A 27,022-nucleotide genomic window follows, 5' to 3' on the forward strand; every position below is an offset into this window, starting at 1 on the left:
TCAGGTGTTTTGAATTTTAAGTAAGCACATAGCTCCTTAGGATTCATACCGTAAAAGTACTTTGCACGCAAAAGAGTTAAAATACAAATATAATGGAGATAATTGGGAGTACGGGTTGAAAACAGGGCTAAACGAAAAACATGATAATAAGATAATCATGACAAGGATTAGACAAATACAGGGAAGCTATATAAGCTAAAAATAATAATAATTACAAAAAAACACGGCCAAAGCTGGAGCGTGAATATGAGATGATTATGTTACTATACATAGTTACTATATATTATACTACAGTATTTTCAAATACATTTGCAAACTGAACAGTGGAAGAGCAAAGTAGTTTATGAGCAATATTGCCTTAAAACACTTTTTTTTTCTCGTTTGTGAACTCAGACAACATAAAGTAATGATATAATAATTTCTGGTACTTAAATTATTGGCCTTTTTACTTCTTTGTCATGTCGGTTTATATGTAGAATTATAGTAAACACAAGATTGTGCTGCCTCAAAGCAGCAAACATTGATCATAGTTTGGAGATCAAGTGAAAAACAAGCTGGAGGTCAGAGGAGCGCACACTGTGTGAAGCTTTTCAGATGTTGGAATTCATAGTCAGTTGTGTGGGCGATATCTTGAATATGTTCAGATAGCATTCTTGCAACTAATACTATTTGATTTTTTTAACTGTCTTAATTTTTATTTTTCTCTTTGTTTTAATCAGTGGCAATGGTGTGTTTGCTGATATGTGTGTTATGTATAAAGTTTGGATCTCTGTTTTTAGGCCTTTTTTGGATGCAGAATTGAAACTACATCCCTATTACATTAGTTGGGTGTAATAGTTGTATCTTGGTCTTCTAGTTGTGTAAGGTGGTTTATGTGTTCTCACAGCTGCAAAGCATGTGATCATTTAAGTGTCTTGCACATTTCAATCTCTTCTTTTCTGCCCTGTTTTCTTCTGTCATCCTTTTATCTTCCCTGGCCGTTAACTTCCTCCTCAGCCCGACCCTAATCTTTGCTCACGTCCTGCCCCAATACTCCTTGCCTACTTAGCTTCCTCATAACTTTCATGCTGTGTCCACAATTTCCCACAGTTTTCCCTCCTGTGTTTCTGGGTTTTGATAAAGGCAACCTCAGCCAGCTGTTCATAGCACCTGCAGCCCAGTCTAAAACTTACTCCCCTCATAATCTCCTTATTCACTCCCTCCTCTTATCTCCTAGTAAAACAAAAAGCTATTAAAGATGTGAGCTAGAAGAAATTTTTCCCTCTTTCTCACATCATATTTGTGCACACGTGTTTACCTCCTGGAGCCTGGAATGCTGACCTATTAGGTAATCTCTAATAAGAAAAGTATGGAAAAGGTTAAATGTGATGCACAATGTTCATTAGCACAAAGCACCTATTTCTCAGCTTAGGTGGGAATTTCTTAATTTGATACTTAAAGCATCAAATTAACTTAGAGGTGGACTGCAAATATTCTCACCTGTGTTTCATTTAACAGTTTAAACATCATCATTAAATAACATTTCATTGCTTTACTCCACATTCATGCAAAGTTGTTAAAACAGAAGAGCATCTAAGTGTGTTTATGAACGCTATACACCACTATACACTGGATTGCTTTCCCTTGTAGGAATTGCTGATGTGATTGCATGCCCAGACACACACAGACATATCCACACACAGGCATACAAATAAAGACAGACCATCTGGCTAAGTTTAAAAGCCTGGCATTGCTATTTAGTCACAGATGCCTTGGTTTTGGATGGAAGCGTGCAGGCGACTTAAAAAGCAATCAGATAGGCACATGAATGCTAATTGGATGATTTTAAAAGGCAGAGGACAGAGAGCCACGTAAGTGTGATTTTTATGTTTTTAATACGTATACCATATGTTTTGTCAAGTCAGTCAGGTGTGTCAGGAAATGAGAATGTGGTATGAGACTGGCTTGTAGGTCTAATGTGTGCAAAAGACAACATCCAGAAAGACTCTGAAACCTGTGGGTGTGCCTCTGCCTTGACTACACATCATTAGTGTCAGATCTGGAAACCACCACAGAGCTATCCAAACACACACACACACACACACACACAGACATAAACACACACAGAGACACCTGTGTATGTAAGAAAAAAACGGTAAAACAAGACCACAGCAAGCACATGGGCAAAAGACATGGTAATATTCTGCATTTCTTATCAGTTACACCTCCGGGGGTCAAAGTGCAGCTGTGGGAGGTATCCCTTTGAAGCAGCCACACTTTCACACATGCTGGACTCACTCCCTCATGCTCTTTCTGTGTCCTCTTAACACAGCTGTGTTTTTTTTAGGCTCTGACAGCAGTCACATCATCCGATGAACCGTGGTGGATGCTAGACGGAAATAGGGCCAAAAACATTAGCATGCCACTTACCTTAACGACAAGCACATACATTCCCAGCAGCGCTCAACGCTTACTCTCATTATGCATCTAAAGATCTCTCATCACATAATGACCTGTGCCCACCCACGCCGTGAACTATGCTCGCCACACCTAATTCCATATGCTTCCCGTTTTAGGGGTCATTACCTTGTTCAACACAACTTGGTTACAAATCTTCAGAAATGTATGTGTTTGAGGAGGGTGTAGGGCTGTGCGATATGACCAAAATCTCATATCCCGATATTAAGACATCTATCGTCCGATAACGATATAAATCACAAAAACGTAACATTTTCTGTAAATTCTGTGAATCTCGGGCAGCTCGACTTGCGTGAAGTGTTTCCAGCTGGGCGTCGCGTACCTGGAGTCGAGTGTTTTAACCGATGCATGAAACTATACATTTTTAGACATAAGTTGTAATGGCCGCCGTTTTCTTTGTGAGTATTTATTACACAGCATGCTGCGGGGAAAATCCTGTTCTAACGTTTGAGTCTAAGGTTTATTTTTTAGCACCTGACGGCTGTTTTTTGCTTCTCATCCGTAAATACTCTGCATCTTTCACGTGATTCTGTTTATTTTGAAAAGTTTCAACAGGATCTTGAGCTTTATTGTGAAAGGTTTATCCAATCCAATCCAATTTTATTTATAAAGCACTTTAAAATACCCAGCACAGGAACAAAGTGCTGTACAGAAAATAAGTTAAAACAATAGAATAACAGAAAACAGCAAAATAAATAAATAAAACACATAAAACATAAAATTAAAACAGCCCTATATTAAAACAAAAACAAGATAAAACAGCATCGAATCACCTAAAAACAACTAAAATAAAAAATAAAAATAAATGTTTATGCGTGTCCGCTTGTTTATGTGGAACATAAACAAGCGGACACGCGATGGTGTTACCGTCGTTGTTGCTAACCACAACGCATAAAAACAGGCGGTTGTCCGTCCGTAGTGTGGTTATATAAAATATAAGAGAAAGAGAGAACTTTAAGAAATTAATATAGCAACTACAGTGACCATCAAAATAATGAAAAAATATTTTGCGACACCACGAAACAAGCGATAGCGTAAAATGAAACGATAGACGTTTTTATATCGTCATCCGATATATATCGTTATATCGAACAGCCCTAGGAGGGTGATGTGTTAGCTGGGGTTTGTTGTGGTGGGTTGGCATTATGTGGCTCTTATATGTTTCTTGTTGTCTCTCAGGTCAGATTTGATGATCGAGTAATTCACACGGAAAGAGGTCTCCTAATTCGCTCCCTTCATGCTTCTGATGCCGGCGTGTATATCTGTGTAGCTCAAGAGCACACACACTTCACCCATACTCTCCTCCATGTCACTCTACAAGTTGTTACAAATGGACAGCTAGACAGAAAAGCCAAGCCGAGTGACGACTCTGCCGGGGGGCTACACCATGGAACAGAGGCACGTCAGCGATATAAAGACTACCTGAGAGCGATGAGCTCTCCCTTCAGCTCTCTAGAGGAGTACTGTGATGCGCTGTGGCTGGATAAGAGGCCGTCGAGGGTTCGAGGGCGAGGCTTAGGAAATGGCAAATGGAAACACATCCAGGAAATGAAGAAGAGCCGGAACAGGAGACACCACAGAGAGAATGTGGAAAAGAAAGAACAACAGAAGCAAGGGAGGGTAGTGAGGACAGCAGAACAATAGGCGACAGGATACAGAAACATTAAGGATGTTTATATTAACTGGTTTAAGGATCAAGCTAATGTGACTCAGAACTGTGAAACTGCAGTGTCAGATGAGCAAGTAAACTTTAACTCTTAAAGTGACATGAAAGACGATCAGTGAAATATGCAGTGCAAAAATGCAATATACTTAGCAAACAACTTGAAGTAGTAGAGGTATGTTACAGGAAAACGCACAGTTAACTTTGTAAATAAATTATCCATTGACATCACTCAAGCCTCCGTAGTTTGACAGACTGCTGTTGCTCGTTTTACTCCAAAGTTTCATAGGGCTAATATTCCATTTGGTCACTTAATGACATTAAAAGTTAGGATTTGTAATATTGGAATTAAGATGACGGCATTACTTTCATTATGTATGACTGTAAATATTGATATGACATGTACAGGAGACATAGCATGCTAAGTTTAGTCTTATTACTGACTTATAACAGTAATCATTTATGATGTTATTCTAAAAAAATACATATTTTTGTACAATCCATTTACTCTTGTGTACTGTAGGTGCAATAGAGGTTGTTTTTTTTATTATAACTGTTTGTGAACGTTATTTAAATAAATGTGTCTTGGAGCCTCTGTTCCTTAAATTTATTGCTTACTTATATTCTGTGCACAGATACAATCAGTATGCAAAAACTTTACTGCTGCAGTTACAGGCAGGCTCAAGTATATAACAGGCATACTCAGAATTAGTTAGGGTTAGCTCAGCTGAGCGTCTCCTGATATAGCAACATGAGTCCCTGTACACTGTATGCAGATGTCAGAATGATTCAGGACCAGCTGGTTTGTTGTTTAGTGTGTGTCCCTGTGTGTGTGAGTGTGTAAAGGTAAATGTGTAAAAGACAAGAAGAAGAAGAAGAGAAAGTGGCAACTTCAGTAGAAACCATTCGAAATATAAAAGGCTGTGATCAAACCCAGTTACAGATTTCCCAAAATAAAAATAAAAAGTTGAGATGGCATCAGTGTCGGAGGCATGAGCATGAAAACCAAGAATTATGCAACCCAGTGTGCCTGGCCTGAATTTTATGTACAGACTTACAAAGAAATGGAAGTAATATGATACACGGTGCTTATATTTCAGGCTGAACATAAAATGACAAGGCTCTTCTGTGAAAGGCATCATCACAGTCATGGGAGTCCTGTTTTAATTGATTTAGTGGTAACATCTTAAATTTCATTTTGAGTGAGCTGCTGAAATACTGGAAGAAGAGTCACATAGAAAATTAGTCTCAAACTCAAATATATATATATAAAAAATGCGACTTTAAGAAATATTATTATCATTGCCTCATAGACCATAACTGCACCATAAATAGCTATAACTGCCTTTATGATGGACACTGTGTTTTTCTTACAGAGACACATTTTATTGTGCTTACTTTCTCCCTATCTAAATGTATAAATAGGTCTCCCGTTGTGTGCTTTTCCACAGTGATTTTCAGAGCTTCTTGTAACAAAGACAATAAATATTTCAAATGCTTCCTCTCTGTCTATTGTTTATTTATCAGTCAGCTGTAAAGAATAAACTGCATCTCTCCCAAAAGGAAACAGCAAGAGGACTTTATAAAAACTAGAAAATCTTTTCTTCTAAATATTATTACATTAAAATTATATATATATATATATATATATATATGTTTATCAACTTATTTCACATAAACAAATGTACATTCATATTTTAAGACAATGTATTTTCTTAAATTAAAATTAGTTCAGCTTACCAAACATTTATTTATACTTCACATTGTCCTGTACTGTGGCATGATCATTTCCCCTCTTTAGACAATCACAGCCAACTGCCACAGTACCACCACACTCTCCAAAAAAACTATTTGAAAGACCACTAAGGGTGATAACTGCCAAAAATATCAGCTCACTGCTCGGTGTTGCTATTGCTAATGGTTTCATTTCAACAGCATCAACTTATTATCTTATTATTTATTACAACTTAGTGTTCCTTATTTATATATAAGGCTGAATGATAATGTGCTATCCTGCACAGAAGATCTGTTGTCAGATGCCATAAGAGATCGTAATTGTAGACATAAGCATACTATGTGTGCTCAGAGTTAACTTGACCCTCACATTTGGCTGGAAAACAACCCACGAGTGAAGTGATTTGCTGTTCTAGACAGGCAGACAGAAACAGTGGGGGTTAAATGAGGAAACAGAACCATGGAAAGGAACCAGAATCTCTAGAAGGAAGTGGTTAATTTGATGTGATTGGTGTAATGAGCAAGCAAGTGTGCTTAGGATCCCCTGGAGCGAAGCCTTACAGTGTATTCACACACAGACAAAGGCACACGTACACAGCATACTTATTTTTCTCCATCAGTGTCATGGCTGTGTGCAGGCAGGCAGAGAGGAAGGACCCAAAATGCACAGAGGCGCAAGTAAACTCAGAATAAACTGTTTTATTGCAGGCTGCTGATCAAACAGAAGACTAACTAAACTGGAAAATATAAACTAACAGGCAGGCAAAAACAGGTGACAGAACACACAGCGGAAACTGAGGATGAGTAGACATTGACAACACGACAGAGAACAAAGGAAACACAGGGCTTATATACACACGGCAGTAATCAAGGCATGAGAGACAGGAGGGGAACACACCTGGGAGAAATCACAGTTAACGAGACAGGGGAAACGTAATCTGAACACACTCACATAAGACAGGGACCTTCAGAATAAAACAGGAAACTAACAGACACAGAGGACCAGACAGACAGAGGGACATACGGGCAGAGAAGACTAAGCACAGGCAAAACCTAAACTAAACATGAGGGCAAGAGAACAAAACCTAACCCAGAAATCATCATCATCATCATAGGATAGCTAAAGAATCAGAACATAATTATAATGAGCATAATCTGGAAACACGCCAAAATACAAGAATCGAAAAAACAGGGTCAAAATGACCCAGAACCGTGACAATCAGTTACATTTGTAAAAATTGGTTTCTCTATGATCAGCGATCCACATGGGCAACTACAGCAAGAATTGGTTCTATAGATGGGATCTACACGTTAGACATGATCTACAAAGCTATGTAGGTGTTTTAGTGTCTTTACCTTACAACATAAAGCACCTACAGGTGGCAGTTGTTGTAATTTGGCACTATATGAACTAATATTGACTTGTGCAACAAGAATTAATCATTACTAGTGTTAAAGGATAAAACTGTCAACAGCTGTGCTTTTCCCATTTTTATAGCCTGGGTCAACTGAACAACACATTCCAGTGTTTCAATTGATTTAAAGTGAAAATACACATGAAAAACAGTTATCAATAGTGTAAGTGAAACTGCCTGGCATTAGTTGGGACCAAGAAAAAAACAAAACAAAAATCCCATAGCAATACCTGTTGACCTGAATCTGTCAGCTTCCATTATCCTGACAACACAGAGAAAGTATTAACGTCACTTTATGCACATGTGCCCAGGTGCAAAACTCCTTTGCAAAGGTGTTTTCTAATGAACCCTGTTCCACAACCTCCACAGTGCCATGCCTGAATCAAGATATCAAAAACTTTGACAGGAAGACTAGAGGGAGAACAGAGCGGAATTGAGATGTCAGACCAAGGAGGTGTTTCTGGTTCTATATTACAGGGCATTTACAGCTGTGCAGATGTGTGTTTGTCAGGCGTTGACAGTGAACTTCTGAGCATGGGTGGAGACCGCCAAGTGGTCTATGATAGCTGTCGGGTTGGGCGGTATTGATGGTGGCCTGCGGGTATTGGAAGGAGAGAGGTATGTGAGTAAGAGGTAGAAACAGTTGTTTCCTCTGAGTAATGACTACCTGTGCTCCCTCGGCCTCATTTACAGACATAAGTGATCTCTCTTCTCTCCGGGATCTGTGGCAGGACATGCAATATTCTAAACACCCCCTATGATAGATGTTTTCATCTCCTGTACAAAGAGCTCCTTTGAACCTCCTTGCAGAAGAGATGTCTGCCTCTGCCCTGTTGGTCTCCCTTGCTGTGGACAGTTTTTGTAAACAGGGCTCAGTCAGGATGTATGTTTACCTGCACTGGGTGTAGTGTGTTTACTGCTGTTAAATATCATATACCAAACATACTGTCCTTAAGAGAGATTTTAATCAGGTCACAGTTTTTCTCAGAGTCTGAAAGTCCCTGGGACTGTAAAGTACTGGCAAGTTCTTATTTGGTTGTTCGGACAAGTTTCTTGAGTAAAATCACAGAAGAATTGTATGAAAATAAATTATACAGTACATGGCTCACATACCGATTACCAATGGTGAATATTTTTTATTTGATCTGTCTCTTATAGCTTAATCTAGTTTATCTGGCAATTGATTTTCACTACCAGGACATGAGAAAAACACAAATCTTAAAACTATTCCGAATTTTCCACAATTTCTTTAACTTGAATTTCACATATATCACAAAGAAAGCTTAACGTGCAGATCCTTAGTTTACAGTGAAAGGAGCTGGAGCCCTAAAATAATAATTGAAATGGCACAATGGGTGAACAAATGCCAATGTTACCTCATAATATTTTCTATTTAACACAGTGAGAAAATGTTGTTAGATAAATGTTTTTGGCAAGCCACAAACTCTGTGTTGCAATCCTTGCCCTGCTAAAGATTTTTGTTTCTTAAGCTTAACCACAGATGAGGCGATGATCACAAATTCAAGTCTTCAGTGAGAGAAAGAGGTTTTTGTCATGTCCACCACATCATGCTGTCTCTGACGCAAGTAAAATGAAAACAAAACAAATGAGCCAGAAACTGTCTCTGAAAAGAATTCATCCTCCATATTTGTGCCGCTGAATATAATTAAAAACTCTTTAGTTGTATTTTTAAGCGATAGCACATTAAAGTAAAAACAATATTTATTCAACATTTTCTGCTTTGTTTTTCCATGTCTGGTTTATGCAAGGTCTACTGGTTTCCAGAGTTTTACAAATTAACTTTACTCACCAGCATGTTTTGGCTTTTTGCCGCCTCTCATCTTTCTTCTCCTTTTTTGGTTCATCTGTTTGGTGTAGGTTCATCTGTTAAATGTGAGACTGTCATGTGTACCTTGGTTTGTGGAGGAAGAGAGGAGTCCCAATGAGAGTAAAGAGAAACTGAAATATTACATGAAGGGGAAGAGACACTGGACTAATGTGCATGACTGGAAGCAATCGTCTCCAGGGTCTGCTCTGTACTGTGGAACCCTGAATCAGCAAGAGAGTTGATGAGCTTTAGTAAACATGGAAAACCTCCAGAACATCTGATCGAGGGTTTTCAACAGTTTTCCAAGCTGGGGTGTCACGAAAGCACTCAGATTTCAAGCTTGATTTTTGAGATCAATATACAAATGGTCCCTCTTGCTTTCTTTATATTTTCCTTTCAAACAGCCTTCAGGCTCAACTTCCAGACGGGTTGTCAGTGTAATGAACTCAGCTATGTCAAAACATAGACAGTGTGTGTTTAAAGTGTCAGATTCTTGTCAGTTACTCTGGGTAGGCATTGGCACAGTTTAATACTTTGTTGACTTTAATCTATTGCTGACAAGTCTCGCACTGATGTATAAAGGTATTAGTATTCAATATGACTGGGTGGTTATTTCATTCATCAAGGTTAAAAAAAAACAATTGTTTGTGGTTGACATTGGAATTTAGATGACTGGGAATGTGAAGAAAAATAATTCTTGAAACTTTGGTTTGTTCTTCATTGTGCTAGAACAAATTTGCTCTAAGATGCTTTGTTGTAGTATTTTGTATGACTATTTTGTTTTTTTAGCATACTCTGAAATCTCTTAGATAAGGTCTCTGGGCTTCTTCAAGGACTTTTAATTGTCCTGGCTTTTCTTGTATTCGCTGTCAAGATAATTCCACACTGAGGTTAAGCCTCTGGGGAGGCCAGTGAATGATTGATAGTCTTCCACTGTGTGTGTTTCTTTCCAGATATGCTTTTACTACATTGGGGATGTGTTTGGGATTTCTGTCATGCTGGACAATGAATTCTTGCAGATGGTGTTGCAAAATGGTTTAAAATCTGTTTGTGTTTTTCTGCAATCATAAAGTCATCGATATAGAAAAGCTCTCCAACACCACTGGCTGACATGCATGTCGAAAAACAATGACCGACCCTCCACCGTGTTTTGCAGATGCCTACAGACACCGGCGGACCTGCCAAAAATTTCAAACTTGGAATTTTCTGTGCATAAGACCACTGACTTTCAGTCCAGTTCTTGTGTAATTTGGCATACCATAGCTTTTCTCCCTAATTCCCTTCCTTAAGAATGGCTTTTGACAGCCATCCTTCCACTGAGGCCATTTTATATGGGGCCTGACAAAGAGTAGATGAATCAACTGATGAGCCAGATGCATATCTCGGGTCCTGTGTAAGTTCTTTGCTGGATTTTTTCCCATTTCTTAAGGATGACTTTCAGATATGATTCATCTTAGGTTGCAAGTTTTGTTTAGGCATGTCTTTTCTTCTTTCGTCCTGTGCTTCTCCAATTTCTTCAGAAGGACACACTAAACAGCATACTGAGATATGGCATGTTTTTGGCTAATAGCTCTTTGTGAATCACATTGTTGGTACATATTTTATGCCCGTCAGAGTCTCTTATCTTTGGTATTTTTCATAGGTTCTATTAAAGAAATGAGAACAAATTATGTGTTTTTGTGATGCACTCCTAGTAAAAGTGCCAATAGGTACAACTTTACCAAGTTGTTTAGTTGTTGTGTAGACAGCAATAAATGTAACACTGAACATTTTATAGTTTTAGAATATTAGCAAAAAAAAACTGTAATAATTTCCCTTATTGACTATATTTGCATAGCTGATATTCCCAGTTGTAGTAAAGATTTAGTCCATGGGTTCTGTAATTTTGATTGAATGGCTACTGTGAATAAATTTTTAGACCATTACTATGTCTGAATCTACTTTACTCATGTTTCATATTTGAAATTCTAGATGCTGTGTAGATAGAGAGCCGGAGAAAACATTTGTTATACAGTTCATCATATGTGATTAATGGCATGGCAATCTAAACCGAATGTCTATATCAGCATGAAGCTTATTGTATTAGGAATTGCACAGTGTCAGTATAGCTGTTTGTGTATGTAACACCAGAACAGAAAATCTTCCTAACTAGTTGCGCTTATATATGAATATGTGAGTTTGCACCCTCATGTGTGTGCACACTTGCTTGTGTGTGTGTCTCATATTGCTGCTGGCATCCACAGATCCCAGGGGCCACAGTGTACATATCCATGAAATCGATATGGCTCTCAGTGCAGTTTGATGCCACACCTCATTGACCTTTAGCCTTTTAATCTGGTTTTCCAATTGGTCACATATCTTTACTTTATCCTTGTTTTGCTGTCAAGCCACATGACCTGCCCTGGAAAATATTTTCCTGATGTAATGGATATTGACTGTAAGAAAAGGATGCGCAGATGTCTACTCTCATTTCTTTTCAGCCAGGTTATATTTCATTTAATCTACAGAAGTATGTTTGATATGTGTCTGTTACATTACTGTTAGACAGGGTTAGGAGTCATGGACAAAATGCCAGCCAGCATAGAGCGGTTAAGCGGTTAAGCCATGAGTGTCAGTTTGTCCCCCACACACATACAGACACAGAAGTAAAGGTAATTTTGATGTTTTTGTCTGACAGTTGTAAAACTCTTGCAAAATAACGCTGGGACCCCCTAAAAAGAAGGAAAGAAAAGAGTACATAAGAAAACCGTGAGAGCTTTTAAACATTTTGATTTTAGAGACTGGGTAGGATACCTGATAAGTGGTCACAGCTATCAGGTGTTAATGTGAGGAAAGGGAGAGGAGGCAGCAGAGCAAGGGAGAGGTGAAAGAGAAAAGTGGATACTTTGAGGGAATTACTGTAGCATACCTCTTCTGCCTGGTGGCATGTAATGGCATCTCCTCCTTTATCAGTCAAAGCACATGACATTATGCCACCAAGGATTTGACAGCTGACACCAAACACCTTGCAATGCTCCTCTTTGACTCTGCCTTCGATCTACTCTATGGTAAGACATTTGTTGGACTTGTTAAGCAGAATAACTTACTCAGTGACAGAGCTAAGTGTGTGCGAAACTGCTTCTCAATTGTTTTGTTATTTGTTTTTTAAAAATTACATTTTATTTTTGCATTTTCTCTGTGATTGATTTTGATATGTTTTTGATATGTGCTTAAGTTGGTTCAGCTTTTATGTGAAAAATCACCAAACCTAATAACAGACCTGTGTTTTTATTGTTTCAGTATATCAGTGCTTTACAGCTATTTGGACTTAATTTCATATATTACATGTGCTTAATTGTTATTTTTATTTTTTATTCTGTTTTGTTACACTTACTCTGATTTATTTAAAATTTATTGTCATTAATTTAAGAAAAAATAAACATCCATCGATATCGTTATAGTTCTAAATGCATTATACTCACTGATCTTGATGTTTGCTGTACTGCTCTAGCTATATGTTATGTTTAATTATTACAATTTCCACCTGCACTGAACTACAAATTACATTGAGCTAAAGAAAAAAAATTGCAGAGCCCAAATTTTAGTGGAAGAGTAGGAAGAGTAAGGACCTTTGCAGTGGAAAAGTATCATTGCCCTTTTTAACACATTAGCAAACAAGGTATGCGTGTATGTGCATGCATGGAATGATCTAAGTATTTTCCAGAGGTGTGAATGGTGTTGAGCTGCCAGTGATGGGAGATCAAAAGCTTAAATAAAATGTTTGTCACCATAACAGCTGTAGCGCCGTGGATTTCCACTTGGTACTGCTAAGCACAATCAAGAGTACTCACGCCTCGATTTTCATGTCTCTATTGAAGGAATTTGGAGAGTCTGTTTACTTAAAGTCAAAACATTTATGCAAGAACTTCTGCATGCTTACCTTGGTTTCCACTGGCACAACTGGCCTTTTCGCAGAATCTGTTGTTCTTTTGCAATAGCACGCACAATGTTCCTTTCTGTCTCACAGTGGATAAGTTCCAAGCAGAACTGTTTTATTGAGACCAAGGGGAATTTGATTTAAGCTGCCAGGTGCCGAGCCAAATTCACAATAAGATTACATAAGACCAAAGCTGGGCAAAGTTCACTTCCAGAAAAAGCAATAAAATGAGAGACCACATGCTTAATAATAACAAAAATCAGACAATCTCAGTAGGTATATTGCAGTAACCTTACTGCACGCAGAGTGCAATATTAAATCGACATATATTTGATGTGACACTTTTTTCTTTACAATTGCCAACAACGCTTGGTGCTGGTACGGCACTGTAGTAGAGTGTAAGAAGTGAATATTGGCATTCTCAGTATTAATCAGCTTTACTTGTACAGATAAATGGTGGGCCATGCTGATACTGAGGGAAATTCCTTTTCTCGGTGAACTGCCATTCATTCAGATGGCTCAGAAAATAACAGCAATCAAAGGAGAAATGGTCCAGTTTGCAGGCCTTTTGTGTCGATATGTAAATGAAAAATGACATCCATTGCTCTTCAACCCATGCATTACTTCATCATTCAAAACACTGCTGTCATGGCCTGGTGATCACAGCAGGTCGCCACACAGCTTCCTGGTTTTTTAAACAGATTTGTAAGACGGATGATTCAGTGCTTTCATAAAGGAGAAGCTGCCAGTGTGTATTTGACTGTGATAAGCCTCAGTCTCCCTGCATTTGTCTTAATGAGCTCATTCTACATTCATTGCAAGCTAATTACTTTCCTTAATCATCACCAGGCACATGGTAGTCTATTATGGTTATTATTTATATTAGATTGTAAAATGAATTGTGTTTTTTATATATATATTTATGTGCTTTCTTTCATTTCGGCTTCCTTCCTGCCGTCTTCCTTCCTGTGGTTTTGGTAACCCTACCCATATGGCTCAGTCTTTGATGTCTTTCTGAAATCCATGTGCATGTCGGTTGTCATGTTGCTTCATGGCAGGCACATTCCTGCATTCCAACATGAGGGCCAACCAACACAAAACACACAAATGGCTGATGGATTAATATTTCTGCATGTGCTAAAGAAATTTGCAAATATCTATATATATTGAAAGGCATAAAGTTGCCTTATTTATTTAGTTAAAGGATTTACATCCAAAATCGTCCTTAGGATCAGCAAATGCCCACCTTAACCCTTATCTGAACACCAAATGCTTACAATCACATCCAGTGTCTGCATAATAAGGAGGTACCAAGGCACCAGTTTTGGCAAGCATGAAGGGCACTGCTATCATCAGAACAGACAATGTTCGGTAGCCTTCTGCAAGTGATAGATGACTGCACTCACTGCCTTTTTATGGTTCTTTTGGCCATGCTTAAAGTTGAAATATGTGAAGGAATAAGCAGAGAATATATTTCACGCAAGAAATGGAGGTCACATTCAACCTGCTATGAATTTTATGGTGGTTCAGATTCCTGCTCCCTACAGTATATAAGTATGTAGGCATGTGTGCGTGGCTGAGTGTTATTAAGAGAAAGAGAAGAAATAAACGTCTCAATAAATTTGATGAATGGCAAAGCATTCTCGGCGAAAAGTGTCGTTTTATACGATTCATTCAGTCTTTCCAGTTTTTAACTGCTGCTCACTGGTTACTGGCTTTGCTGTTACTTGTGCCTGACACCTATCTAGGCAACGATAGAAAGTTTCAAAGACTATGGACTCAAAGTTCATTCACCCGGGCTGCTTGCCTCATTTACATCACCAATGTTGAGATTGCAAATAAAATATTTTCCTATAATACATTTTTTCTGCATCCAACCCAACAACTATACATGCTTTGTCACCTTTAGTTACAGATAATAGAGTAAATTCCCACATGGCCATGATTTTAACAGCCCACATAATAACCCGTGGTATGTAATGTCAGAGGGATACATTTGTTTAGCTTGATAATATTTTACATGGACAAATTTGCAGAATAAACTTTATAGTGCTTTCGTTTTTGCAAAATGTGTGCTAATGGTCAATTTCTCTTGTGCGTAAATGTGTGAGTGTGTGTACATGAATGGGTGCAAGGGAGAGATAAAGGGAGGGAGATTAATTACAATGAGGTATTACTCCGCTGTGAGTGTTGTAAGGGCAGCACTATTATGCAGATGACAGGGTTAAATGTAGTTGGCTACCACACAGCGTGTCATTAAATCTGTAATAGCAGCAGGACCATAATGTTAGACTGCTATGGTAATGCGTTCTGTCTTTCCCTGTGTCATACACTAAATAACCCCGAGTCCCAATTAAACACCTGGCAAAGCATTTCGGTTGCTTTATTTATTTATTTATGTTATTTAGCTCTTATTCTGCTTATTGTATTTAGCTCATTCTTTATTTTTTCTCCTTTTCTCTCAAATCCTTTTCTTCTATCTGTCTCAGTGGTCATTCTCTGGTCTGTAAAATGAAAACAGAGGCAGGCACTAATTACCTCTGGCTCATCCTTTTGTATACCTAGGCAGCTAGTGTAGATGGTATAAATATAACCTTCCATACCTGTTTGAAATGATGAGCTCAGAGTGGACCACAGTGAAGTCCATTACCCCAATTACCCAATTATCTCAAATGACAGGTGATTATCAGACATCACTACCAATACTGCTGTAGCACCATCGCCTGGAGTAGCTGTTTTGCCGGGATGGATATAGCTATTCATGTCTCCATTTTCTTAATGTCAACACAGACACACAGAACTGTACACATATGCATTTATTCCTTGGCGTGCTGCCGTGTACCTATTTTGACAGGTCACTCAGTGCAGCGTTTCCTTTTTTGAACCATTCAGAGATCCTGGAGGAGGTTCTCATATTCAGTGGTAAAGGAAACAGAGCTGTTAGTGCAGGGTCACAACCTCTCACCTGACATCTGAGAAGACTGTGAGTGCATATGTGTCAGTGTGACATGCGAGTAGTACAGATCACACCGTATGGCACCCAGAGATATGTTGTTTTTGTCGTTCCTCTGTGTGTGTCTGTGTGCCCATCCATCTATCCTCAAACCCAGACACTTGTAAAAAATGAAAAAAAAAAAGAAGAACGAGCAAAAAGAGCCCTGTTGTTCTGTTATAGAAGCACATGTTGGAATTACAGCAGTGATCAAGTAGTAATGCAGCTTTCATCTGTCTTTTAAAAAAATGCCAATAATACTGGATCACTACAATTCTAAAATGAAGAACTTATTCCTTAACGTCTGGCCACTATATTCCTTCATGTATCTCCACCTACCTGCTATCCGCCATGCCATCAAACCTAACGTTATTAGGGCATCTTAAACACCACTTGCTAAAAATTACAATTTAATTTCCAAAAAACAAAAGTTAAGCATGTCTGACATGTAAGGTGCCCAAAAACCTTCAAAATGTGTGTGTTTGCATGTGTTTGTGTGCATATGCATGCATTCTTGTCTCTGAGAGGTTGGAAGGGTCACTGGTTAGGTCATGTGTATATACTATCTGTGCCAGGTAAAAGAGCTGTCCTGCAATGGACTAAGGCTCCCGTGTCTACTTGTCATCTCCCATGCGGCAGAGTGTCACTTGCCCCCTCGACTCTTTCCTCTCCTTCCAACTCACCCTTATCTCCCCCTTTACAAGAGCTAATGCAGCCAGGGCTATTCTTAGCTTCAGTTTCAAGCCTGTCTCTGGGGAGCAGTTAAGCGGGGCTCTGTCACATTACACACAGACGTTCATGCACTGACGCACAAAGGAGTCTTAAGACACTTCTTTAATAAGATAATAATATCTTTACCTGTGAAGCCAATTTGAAGAAAGACATAAAGTACAAACTTATGTTCCTATTGAAAACTTAAATTAACTAAGTGTTATGCTGATCGTGTTAACTAAGCAGGCTGTCTGTACTTGAAATATAACTGGTGACGGCCTCACATCTGATGCAATGAAGAGAAAGCAGTATTCATCTTATTATATTTTTCATCTTGCAGAAAGCTGATACCTCAGTGGGATTTTTATGGTATTGTCAATAGCATCTGCATAAATCCACAGTAGCTCTATTTTACATTAAGTAGTAAGAACAGGACATAACTTCAATTTATTGTAAAGCAATATATTTTGTACCATGTGTTTCCCATTTCAATTAGGAATGCAATCATATATTTACTAGCTACAAGCTAGATCATATTTCTCTGCTGTTAGACTAAGAGCTTAAATATATAATTGCTTGTATTTTTATTCTTTTAACATTGTAAAAAATAAAACAGCTTATAGCTCATTTTTAAAGGTAGCTTTTAGGGTAACGTAAAGGCGCAAGGTCAAAGATCATAAAGAAAAAAAGGCCTGTACTTGTGCTTGTATACATTTGCTGTTCCTGCAAACTCTCCATTTAAAAAGTGGAGGTAGCAGCTCTGCATGTGCTGCAGGAAACCCAAATGTGATGCTTTTACCTCTTATTTTCCGCTAATGTTAATCAAGCCTCTCACTGACAGCTTCATAACTAGATGTTTCATATATATATATTCTTTAAGCTATTTTATGTGACTGTCATAAAATGCCTCATGTTTTTCCTTTAAGGTTTAACCTGTGTGTGTCTACAGTATGTGTATGTACACATTTTGAGATCAGCGATACAGCTGAGCCTCCCCCAAAATATATTGCCTATTAAGGTTAAAGGTTAATTGGGCATGTACCACTTCATAATGTTGGTATTGTCTTACAGACCACATGCAGAATTGGGAGCCAGCTTCAGCCTTATGGAGTGTGTCTGTGTGTGTGACAGAGGAAGAGCCAGGAGGACAAAGGTTTTATTTAATTTCATCATTGTTGTCCTAACAAAGACTGTGGCCAAGCAATTCTCTTCTCCTCAAAGTCACTTACACTCATGGAAACTATAATGGAAATACTAAAAGGATGTTAACTGGGACGCTCTATTCTGGCACCCATTAATTTTACACACCTGCAAACATTTGTGACCACAGCTCAGTAGGTATTGAATATGCAGGGCCAGAAGTATGGCTACATTATGTGCTGGTCTACCACATTGGGCTCATGGATGTGTAAAGGAATCTGCAGTCGTTTGCACTGCAGCAGAGCTGTAAGACAGCATTTCTGGTGGTTAATGGCCTCCCATGAGCCTGCATGCTCCTGTTTTACTGTGCAGCCTGTGGGAGGGAGGAAGGGAAGAAGTGATGGTGCTTGAGGGGAAAAAGAAGTACAGAAGCCCAGAGACATAGGAACTGAAGTAAGGACAAGGAGAAAGTTGGCAGGATGAGGGTAGGTAGGAATAAAGAATTTTTATGATGTTGTGTGAAATGGGGAATAAAGAATTTGACATGGATTCAAATACAAGGAGGGACTCAGGTTAGAGTCATGGCGTAAGGTGCCCCAGACCTTTGCACACATTCATCAGCAGTGTTGGTCAAGTTACTTGAAAAAAGTAATCAGTAACTAATTACCGATTACTTCCCCAAAAAAGTAATCCCGTTACTTTACTGCTTACTTATTTTCAAAAGTAATTAATTACTTAGTTACTTAGTTACTTAGTTACTTTTTAAAAACACGATTTACAACCTGAATAGGTGATAAAGTGATAGCTCTTTCAGCCCAATTCTACTTTTTCTGCATAATCCATCATACAAAATGTAATCAAATGGAAAAGTCTCTTTTTAAAACTTGTTTTATTAGTTTTAATCTTTTAACTTTATGCATCAAGCAAAAATGTAATTATCTGCAACATTCTCTGACTGGAAGAAATTTGTTTAATATTTAAACCTATTTTCTGCACATTCCAGCACATAAAATAAAATATTTTTGTGTTTACACTCAGTCTTTCAAATAGATGCAAGTAAAACACAGCAGAAAATAAATAAAGTCAAAGACTAGCGGTCCTGTTGCTCTATTTTCACCTGTAAAGCAGGAGTAGGGTAGGCGGAGGTTTACCCTGGTGCAGGTGTGCCACAGCGGTCAGTGGAAGGATACGGCAGCTTCTCTGTGAATTTCCCATTACCTTGTTGCGCACTCGGTGCTAGCTTGGAAGTTTAGGTTTTTTTTCGCTTTAAAAAGAAGTTTTCTTCCCACGCACAGCGGACACTAATGTTTTTGTCACTTTTTATGGAATCAAACTCAAAGTAAGGTCAGTACTTCCACGCTTTAAACGCTGCTCTCCCGCACTCAATATATGATCCATTGTTGATCTGCACACAGCTGTTGTCACAAACTTCGCACTCGCTTACATCACTGTCATGAGACATTCTCGCAAAAAATCACGGTTTTAGTAACGCGGTAACGCAGCGTTCCTATAGGAAAGTAACGGTAATCTAATTACCGTTTTTGCAATAGTAATCCCTTACTTTACTCGTTACATGAAAAAAGTAATCAGATTACAGTAACGCCTTACAAGTAACGCGTTACTGCCCATCTCTGTTCATCAGTGCATGAAAAAAAAGGTTTCTGCTGAATATGAAACTACATGATCTTGCCATGAAAAGTAGCAAACTCATTTTCTATTAACATGGTCTGAAATTCTGTAAAAGTGCTATCCCACTACAGATACAACCCACGCTATACACACTCACCACCCTCACACTTGAGCTATTTATTTCTTCCACTCTGTGTGTGGTGTCTGTGCGTTTTTCACGAGTGTCTGCATGTGGCCTCCAGTGTTCAAAGGTGAGCCATCAAGTTCAGGTTCACATTCACACACATTAATCACCAGCAGGACCCCAGATTGAAGTGCTGCCCTAGCTTCTCTTATATTATCTTCCATTCTGGCAAGCTGGAAAGAAACATTCATCCATTTTCATCATCTTTTCCAGTGAGGCTGTAGCCTATCCCAGCTGTCACGGTGACAGCTGCACAGGTTAGCTTTCTATTGCAGGGTTGGGAAACAAACAAAAATTTGCTTTACTTTTGCAAAAACATGGACCATTTAATGGGTCCATTACAACAAACACAGCATGCTCCAATGTTTAAAAAGTGTTGGTATTTATAAACTATGATGTGGTTGTGATTATTTCACTACTTCTTAACAAAGTACTGGAACAAGCTGTCTCTAAACTCTTTAGTGAAGTGAATAAAAATCATTTGCCTTTAAAATTACTTGTGGGAAACCTGTTTATTTGAGATCAAGTATGACTTTATGAATGGTTCTGTAAAGCCAGCACAGCTTTCAGTCTCTGTATAACTTGGGCTTTAATGAAAGGTAAGAGGAAGTTGTGGTTGTACTATAGTACCTCTTTAGTTTATAGAGCTGGAGTCAGTTATAGGGTGAAGAGATGAGCCTCACTGTAGTTATATATAGTTTTTGTTCACCCCACCCTGCTTCGTTGGTCCTACACAAACGCAACAGCTTATATGACCTGTTTTCACACCCATGTCTTTGGCTCTGCTTTTCTTTTTCCTCTTTCTGGTTTCACATCTCTGATGTCCATTGTTTCTGGTTAGTGGTTTGGCAAAGCAGTGCATTATGTAGTTTAAGAAAGGAAAAAAACGCATCAGTTAATTCACTGCCATTATTGCCGATATTCGAATTTATATAATTATTTATATCCTATTTAGCTGATAGTTTTTTTTCCTGATTAACTGTTAAATTGCTCATTTTCATTCAATGAAATTGAGCAATTAAGGTTAGAAAGGTTTTCAGTGATTTGACTTCTAAATATTAGTAGCTGAAATGAGTCTAAATTCAAGGAAAGAGTGAGAGAAAGCACGAAACAGAGAGAGTGAGAGATGAAAGAGCACTGACAGCAACAGGATGCATGGACAGTGTCACAGGGGCGAGTATTGTGTGCATTTGGTTGAGGCCTCCCGCAGTGCTGTGAATGTTTTCTCCATGCTGCCCTGGAGTGTGTGAGGGGTCAGAGCCAAATGGACACTGTGGCCATTGTCCTGAAATGGCTAACTACTCATTTGCTCTTAGGCTAGACAGATGACCAGCTGGGACTCCTGCATGACTTATAATCAGTCTGTGTGTTTGTGTGCAAGCATTTTTTATAAACATGTTGCAACATTTTACCAGTTACAGTCCTGGCGTTAATACCAAAGAAATCTGTTTACTTTTATTATTCAAGATGTGATGCTTTTACTATAAAATTTGTAAAACTTGTGTAGTAAAACTAAGGAGAAATTAATTCCAGCATGCTTTGATTGTAGTGGGAAGACCTATGGTTCTCATTTTGTTAAAAGGTCCTGTCAGGTAGTAAATGCTTAAGCTGCAATAAAACATTACATAAACATGTCTTTAATATTAAGTGTGGATAAAAAGGCAGTAAGTGCTAATATGTAAATTTATGTGCCCTCTCACTCCCACTTAAGCTCCAACTGCCCCCAAGCCCCCCAAAATGTTTATAATATTTCACTCTTAATTTTCAATTTTATTAATAACCCTCACTTTTTTATCCTCTCGCTTTTACTGTGTAGGTCACAAGGTTGTTTTGGGGGTTTCTTTGGTCCTACCATGGCTACCATGTGGCACTCCTGCTTTGAGTATAAATCACCCCCTTGTCAGACACAAACGGTAACCACCTGTGACAAAGTGCCCTGAGGGAGTGGCAAAACTAGAGTGGACGAATAGATGACATGGCTTCTTTTCTGCTCTTCCACTGTTCTTTTTTTGTTGGACAAAACATTCATTACTTAAAGGAAATAATTATTTTATACCACTGTGAAAATATTTTGTTTCGTGAGGATCCAAATACAGTATATGCAGTAGTGAGGACAAAAAGTAACAGTAGTGAAAGTTACTCACACATAAATAAAAAAAGAACCCATCTATTATCTTCCAGTTATCCTTATGAAGGGTCACAACAGGGATGGAGCCTATTCCAGCTATCAATGGACAGGTCACCAGTCTATCACAGGGCTAACACACAGAGACAGACAAGCATTCACACGCACACCTGTGGGCAATTTAGAATCATCAGTTCACCTAAACTCATTAATTGTATGACTTTGGGAGGAAGCCTGAGTACCCAGAGAGAACCCACACAAACACAGGGGAGAACATGGAAAAGCCACACAGTAAGGCCCCAGCCAGATGGTGGAGCTGAACTCTTTTGTGCTGTGAATCAACAGTGCTAACTACTGCACCAACATGGTACCAAACTAAAGCACAGGGATTTATGTGTATGAATAGATAAAGATTTATGTTAATTCTGGGAAAATCAAGTGATAAAAAAGCCAAAAAAAACCCCATTATTATTCATGCCGAACAAGTTTTGTTATCTGAGTTCACGAAGTTCCTCTCAGGTTGCCGTTACCTTATACCTCAGTGTAGAACAAACAGACAGAGCTCACTTAGATTAATATTTCTGTATTTGTTAATTTTTAGACATTTTTTCTTGTTATTCTAATGTATTTATTTATTTATTTATTGACCTCAGTGTTGTTGACATGCAGCAGTGCTTGTGATTAGGTGTTTTGTGACTTTGACTTTGATTGGTTGGATCTGTTGGATCCAACATGGATTAGGAGGAAAGACTGAAGGAAGCTTTAACTAAAATTCACTGAGCGATTAATAATAATAGTTCGATAATTATGCACACATAATTATAGAGGACAAAGGACAGAAGCAGTAATATTTTTCAACTGAAACAGAAAACAACACAATAACCCATATTAAATAAACTCTTAACAAAACAGCAGACATCATTACAAATCAAAAAGCTGAGCGCACGTTGACCCCAGCCCAGCAGAACTTCAACAGGTGACAATTGTCTGATGAGCAGACAATTCTCTGTTTCCACCTTTTCAGGCAATGTTGTGATCACCTCAAAGTGTTTTGGGGCTGTTTTGTTGTTTTTTCTTTTTATTTTATTTTTTGTGTTGTCAGCTTTATGTCCCTACTAAAAACTAAAAGAAAGATTATATGTGTGTCCTTATTGCCTAGCCTAAGGTTTATATTGTTAACTGGTAATTATGTGACAGCGTGTTTCGGGTCATTTTACGGAGTAACGAGAACATAATTACTTTCTCTGCCAATTAATTAAGTAATGCACTGCATTTTTTATACAACAACCACGACACTGATTACAATTAGGACTTAGTATGTAAATCTAAGAGTTAAAGTAATTAAACCAAGACCATTTTAAAACTCTAAGTCTACAGTCAGCTCAATGACATCTCAATTGCTCAACTTCACATACACTGTTGGTGTACACAGTTAGAAAAAAACGTGTCACTTAGAGTTTCTCGGATTATTCATAAACTCCATGCAATGTATAAGATTAACATTTATGAATGCCACTTAGACTGGATTTAAAAAAAAATCCACGACTTACTGGTAATTGAACCAAACAAGCTTCTTGTGCTTTTAAAGCAGCTTATTGTCCAAAACACCTGCTCAAGTCCAAAATGGCTTTTTAAAGGAGACTGCAATTGCTATCAGTATTGGACACACCTAAACTCCTCAGTTTCTAGTCACCTACAGTCTAAAAAGTCCACAAGTCCACTGCAGATTCAGTTACCAAACATTTCCGTCTCAGGTTAAAAAAATAAACAGTGAGGCTGAGCAGGCCAGATTAGAGAGAACAGTGTGTATTTATATACAGCTGAGGACAAGAAGTGCATACTGAAGCTCTAATGCCCTACAGATGGTTCCACTCTAATGAGCTACATAAGGTACCCTGTCTCTATCCCAGCAATTTGATATGCTGAAGCTTGACCAGAGCTCTGATATGTCTGCGTAAACACAATGGGAGGATGCACTCTGAAAACCTGAGAGGGATTTACAATGTCAAATAACAATCTCCCTGCCATATTTTACAACTCACAGACAGCATTTAAACTGAAAAAAGCAACAACTTTTCTTTTTCTTCTATTGTTTTGTTTAAAATTTTAGGGTCTGTATCCTGCATTATAAAGTGCCTTGAAGCGACAGTTGTGAAGTGGCGCTATATAAATAAGACTGAATAGAATTAAATTGAATTTAACTGAATTTAATTGAAACTGTTCTTAATAAGTAAAACTGATGAAAAAATTCCCAGTAAAGAAAATACCATAAAAACATATGGTCTTAAGATATTTCCAGTTTTCTCACTGGAGAAGATAATATAATATATAACCCATATGGAAAAGATATATATATATAAATTTTATAAAGTTTGTATCTGTCTTGTGTGAAACTTTTATGAAAAGCATACAAGAGTGAAAACAGATATAAGATTCCTAGAAAAATTATATAAATGAAACTTGTATGTTTTGAATACTTACTAAAACAATATATGAAAGTGGCCACTTCATATAAGCCTTATTTGATTCACTATATGAAGTAGGCCACATCTTATGCAAGTCTTTTATACGTTTTGTCTATTTATTTTCCATATGGGAATAAATGAATGCCTCAAGGAAAATCCAGACTAATTGTTGACAAGATGAAAATCTGTATGGAAAACACCAGCACTTTGCATGACTGCACACACAAGGTACCATGTCAGAGATGGCTTTCAACATGCAGCTACATCTGTGGGTGTCCTTAGACATGATGCCCAATAACTGTGGTAATCAAGGAATTTCACAGAAGACTGTTGCAGAGGAAAGTTTGAATTTTAACTTATACTTCACATTGTAAAAGGTGTATTTTATCCCAATCATTGATTTTTCAATTCTGAAGTGCTTAACAAGTGTACTACACTACCTGTCAGAAAAACAAGTGAAAAAAATACCCTTGTGTTTATTTATTTTTTCATGACAGGAAGTATAATAATAGTACAGTGTATATCCAATGCATACTGGCATTCACCAAAAAGTAACAGGAAAGGTTAGTTTAAATTTAAAAATGTTTTGGGAATTGTGTGATTGTGACACCAACTATCTCCCGAAGTGATGCTTGAGGAGTATTCCTGTGGGTCAGAAAAGACTCTAGGTGTAGCTTTTGTACTTGTGAAAAGTTGGGAATCAGAATGTCTTGCACATGGATATAACAAATGGTGACAGGTAAGCTGTCCCAAGTCTTTATTAAACGTTTTCCCTGGCATACTTGGAGAGTTTTTTCTATTTTATTTTGTTTTGGGCCAGAGCAGGCGACATTGAAGGAAATTTAAAACTGCTGGCTAAGGGTAAACGTAAATTCAATAAAATCATAATTCACGTCGGCAGTAATGACACCCGGTTACGCCAATCGGAGGTCACTAAAATCAATATTGAATCGGTGTGCAACTTTGCCAAAACAATGTCGGACTCTGTAGTTTTCTCTGGTCCCCTCCCCAATCAGACCAGGAGTGACATGTTTAGCCGCATGTTCTCCTTAAATTGCTGGCTGTCTGAGTGGTGTCCCAGAAATGATGTGGGCTTCATAGATAATTGGCAAACCTTCTGGAGGAAACCTGGTCTTGTTAGGAGAGACGGCATCCATCCCACTTTGGATGGAGCAGCTCTCATTTCTAGAAATATGGACAAATTTATTAAACCCCTCAAAACATGACTATCCAGAGTTGGGACCAGGAAGCAGAGTTGCAGTCTTACACGCCTCTCTGCAGCTTCTCTCCTCCTGCTACCCCCCCAAAAACCCATCTCCATAGAGACTTTGTCAGCTTCCAAAAAGACAAAAAACAAACTAAAAACCAGCAACAAACAACTTAAACATTTACAAAGAAAGAACAATACAGTATCCACATCTGAACCAAAGAGTAAAACAGTGAAATGTGGATTATTAAATATTAGGTCTCTCTCCTCCAAGTCTCTGTTAGTACATGACTTAATAATTGATCAACAAATTGATTTACTCTGCCTTACAGAAACCTGGTTGCAGCAGGATGATTATGTTAGTTTAAATGAATCAACACCCCAGAGTCATTCTAACTACCAGAAATCTCGAAGCACAGGTCGAGGGGGCGGTGTGGCAGCAATTTTTCACACCAGTCTATTAATTAATGAAAGACCAAGACAGACTTTTAATTCATTTGAAAGCCTGATGCTTAACATTGTCCACCCCAGCTGTGAAACTCAGAAACCAGTCTTACTTGTTATCATCTATCGTCCACCTGGGCCTTACACAGAGTTTCTGTCTGATTTCTCAGACTTTATATCTAATTTAGTTCTGAGCTCAGATAAAATAATTATTGTGGGTGATTTTAACATCCATGTTGATGCTAAAAATGACAGCCTCAACATGGCATTTAATCTGTTGTTAGACTCAATTGGTTTCTCTCAAAATGTAAAAGAACCCACCCACCACTTTAATCACACTCTAGATCTTGTTTTAACATATGGCATAGAAACTGAACATTTAACAGTGTTTCCTGAAAACCCTCTCCTGTCTGATCATTTCTTGATAACATTTACATTTACAATAATTGATTACGCAGCAGTGGAGAGTGGACTTTATCAAAGTAGATGTCTTTCTGAAAGCGCTGTAACTAAGTTTAAGAATATAATCCAGCCACTGTTATCATCGTCAATGCCCCGTACCAACACAGAGCAGAGCAGCTATCTGAACGCTACCCCAACAGAGGTCGATTATCTTGTTAATAATTTCACCTCCTCACTACGTACGACTCTGGATACTGTAGCTCCTGTGAAAACTAAGGTCTCTAATCAGAAGTACCTGACCCCGTGGTATAATTCTCAAACACGTACCCTAAAGCAGATGACTCGTAATCTGGAGAGGAAATGGCGTGTCACAAATTTAGAGGATCATCATTTAGCGTGGAGAAATAGTTTGTTGCTTTATAAGAAAGCCCTCCGCAAAGCCAGAACAGCTTACTACTCATCACTGATTGAAGAAAATAAGAACAACCCCAGGTTTCTCTTCAGCACTGTAGCCAGGCTGACAAAAAGTCAGAGCTCTTTTGAGCCAACCATCCCTTTAACGTTAACTAGTGATGACTTCATGAACTTCTTCACAAATAAAATTTTTATCATTAGAGAAAAAATTACCAATAATCATCCCACAGATGTAATATTATCTACAGCTACTCTTAGTTTCATTGATGTTAAGTTAGACTCTTTTTCTCCAATTG

The 27,022-nt window shown here is 38.1% G+C and overlaps 2 protein-coding genes across 3 annotated transcripts in view; both read left to right on the forward strand.

Moving 5' to 3' along the window:
• Nucleotides 1-5,620, forward strand: part of sema3d (sema domain, immunoglobulin domain (Ig), short basic domain, secreted, (semaphorin) 3D) — a 28,963-nt gene extending 23,343 nt beyond the window's left edge. For both annotated transcript variants that reach the window (XM_085166634.1, XM_085166633.1), the window contains one exon: nucleotides 3,637-5,620. In XM_085166634.1, coding sequence (XP_085022760.1) covers nucleotides 3,637-4,101 — 465 coding nt within the window. In that variant the 3' untranslated portion in view covers nucleotides 4,102-5,620. The remainder of the gene's footprint in view (nucleotides 1-3,636) is intronic.
• Nucleotides 5,621-11,945: 6,325 nt separating this feature from the next.
• sema3ab (sema domain, immunoglobulin domain (Ig), short basic domain, secreted, (semaphorin) 3Ab) overlaps nucleotides 11,946-27,022 on the forward strand; it is a 61,205-nt gene continuing 46,128 nt past the window's right edge. The window contains exon 1 of the mRNA XM_085166635.1: nucleotides 11,946-12,144. The gene's annotated coding sequence lies outside the window, so the exon portion shown is untranslated. The remainder of the gene's footprint in view (nucleotides 12,145-27,022) is intronic.

The sequence above is a fragment of the Neolamprologus multifasciatus genome, chromosome 7, assembly GCF_963576455.1.
Source record: "Neolamprologus multifasciatus chromosome 7, fNeoMul1.2, whole genome shotgun sequence".
Lineage (NCBI taxonomy): Eukaryota > Metazoa > Chordata > Actinopteri > Cichliformes > Cichlidae > Neolamprologus > Neolamprologus multifasciatus.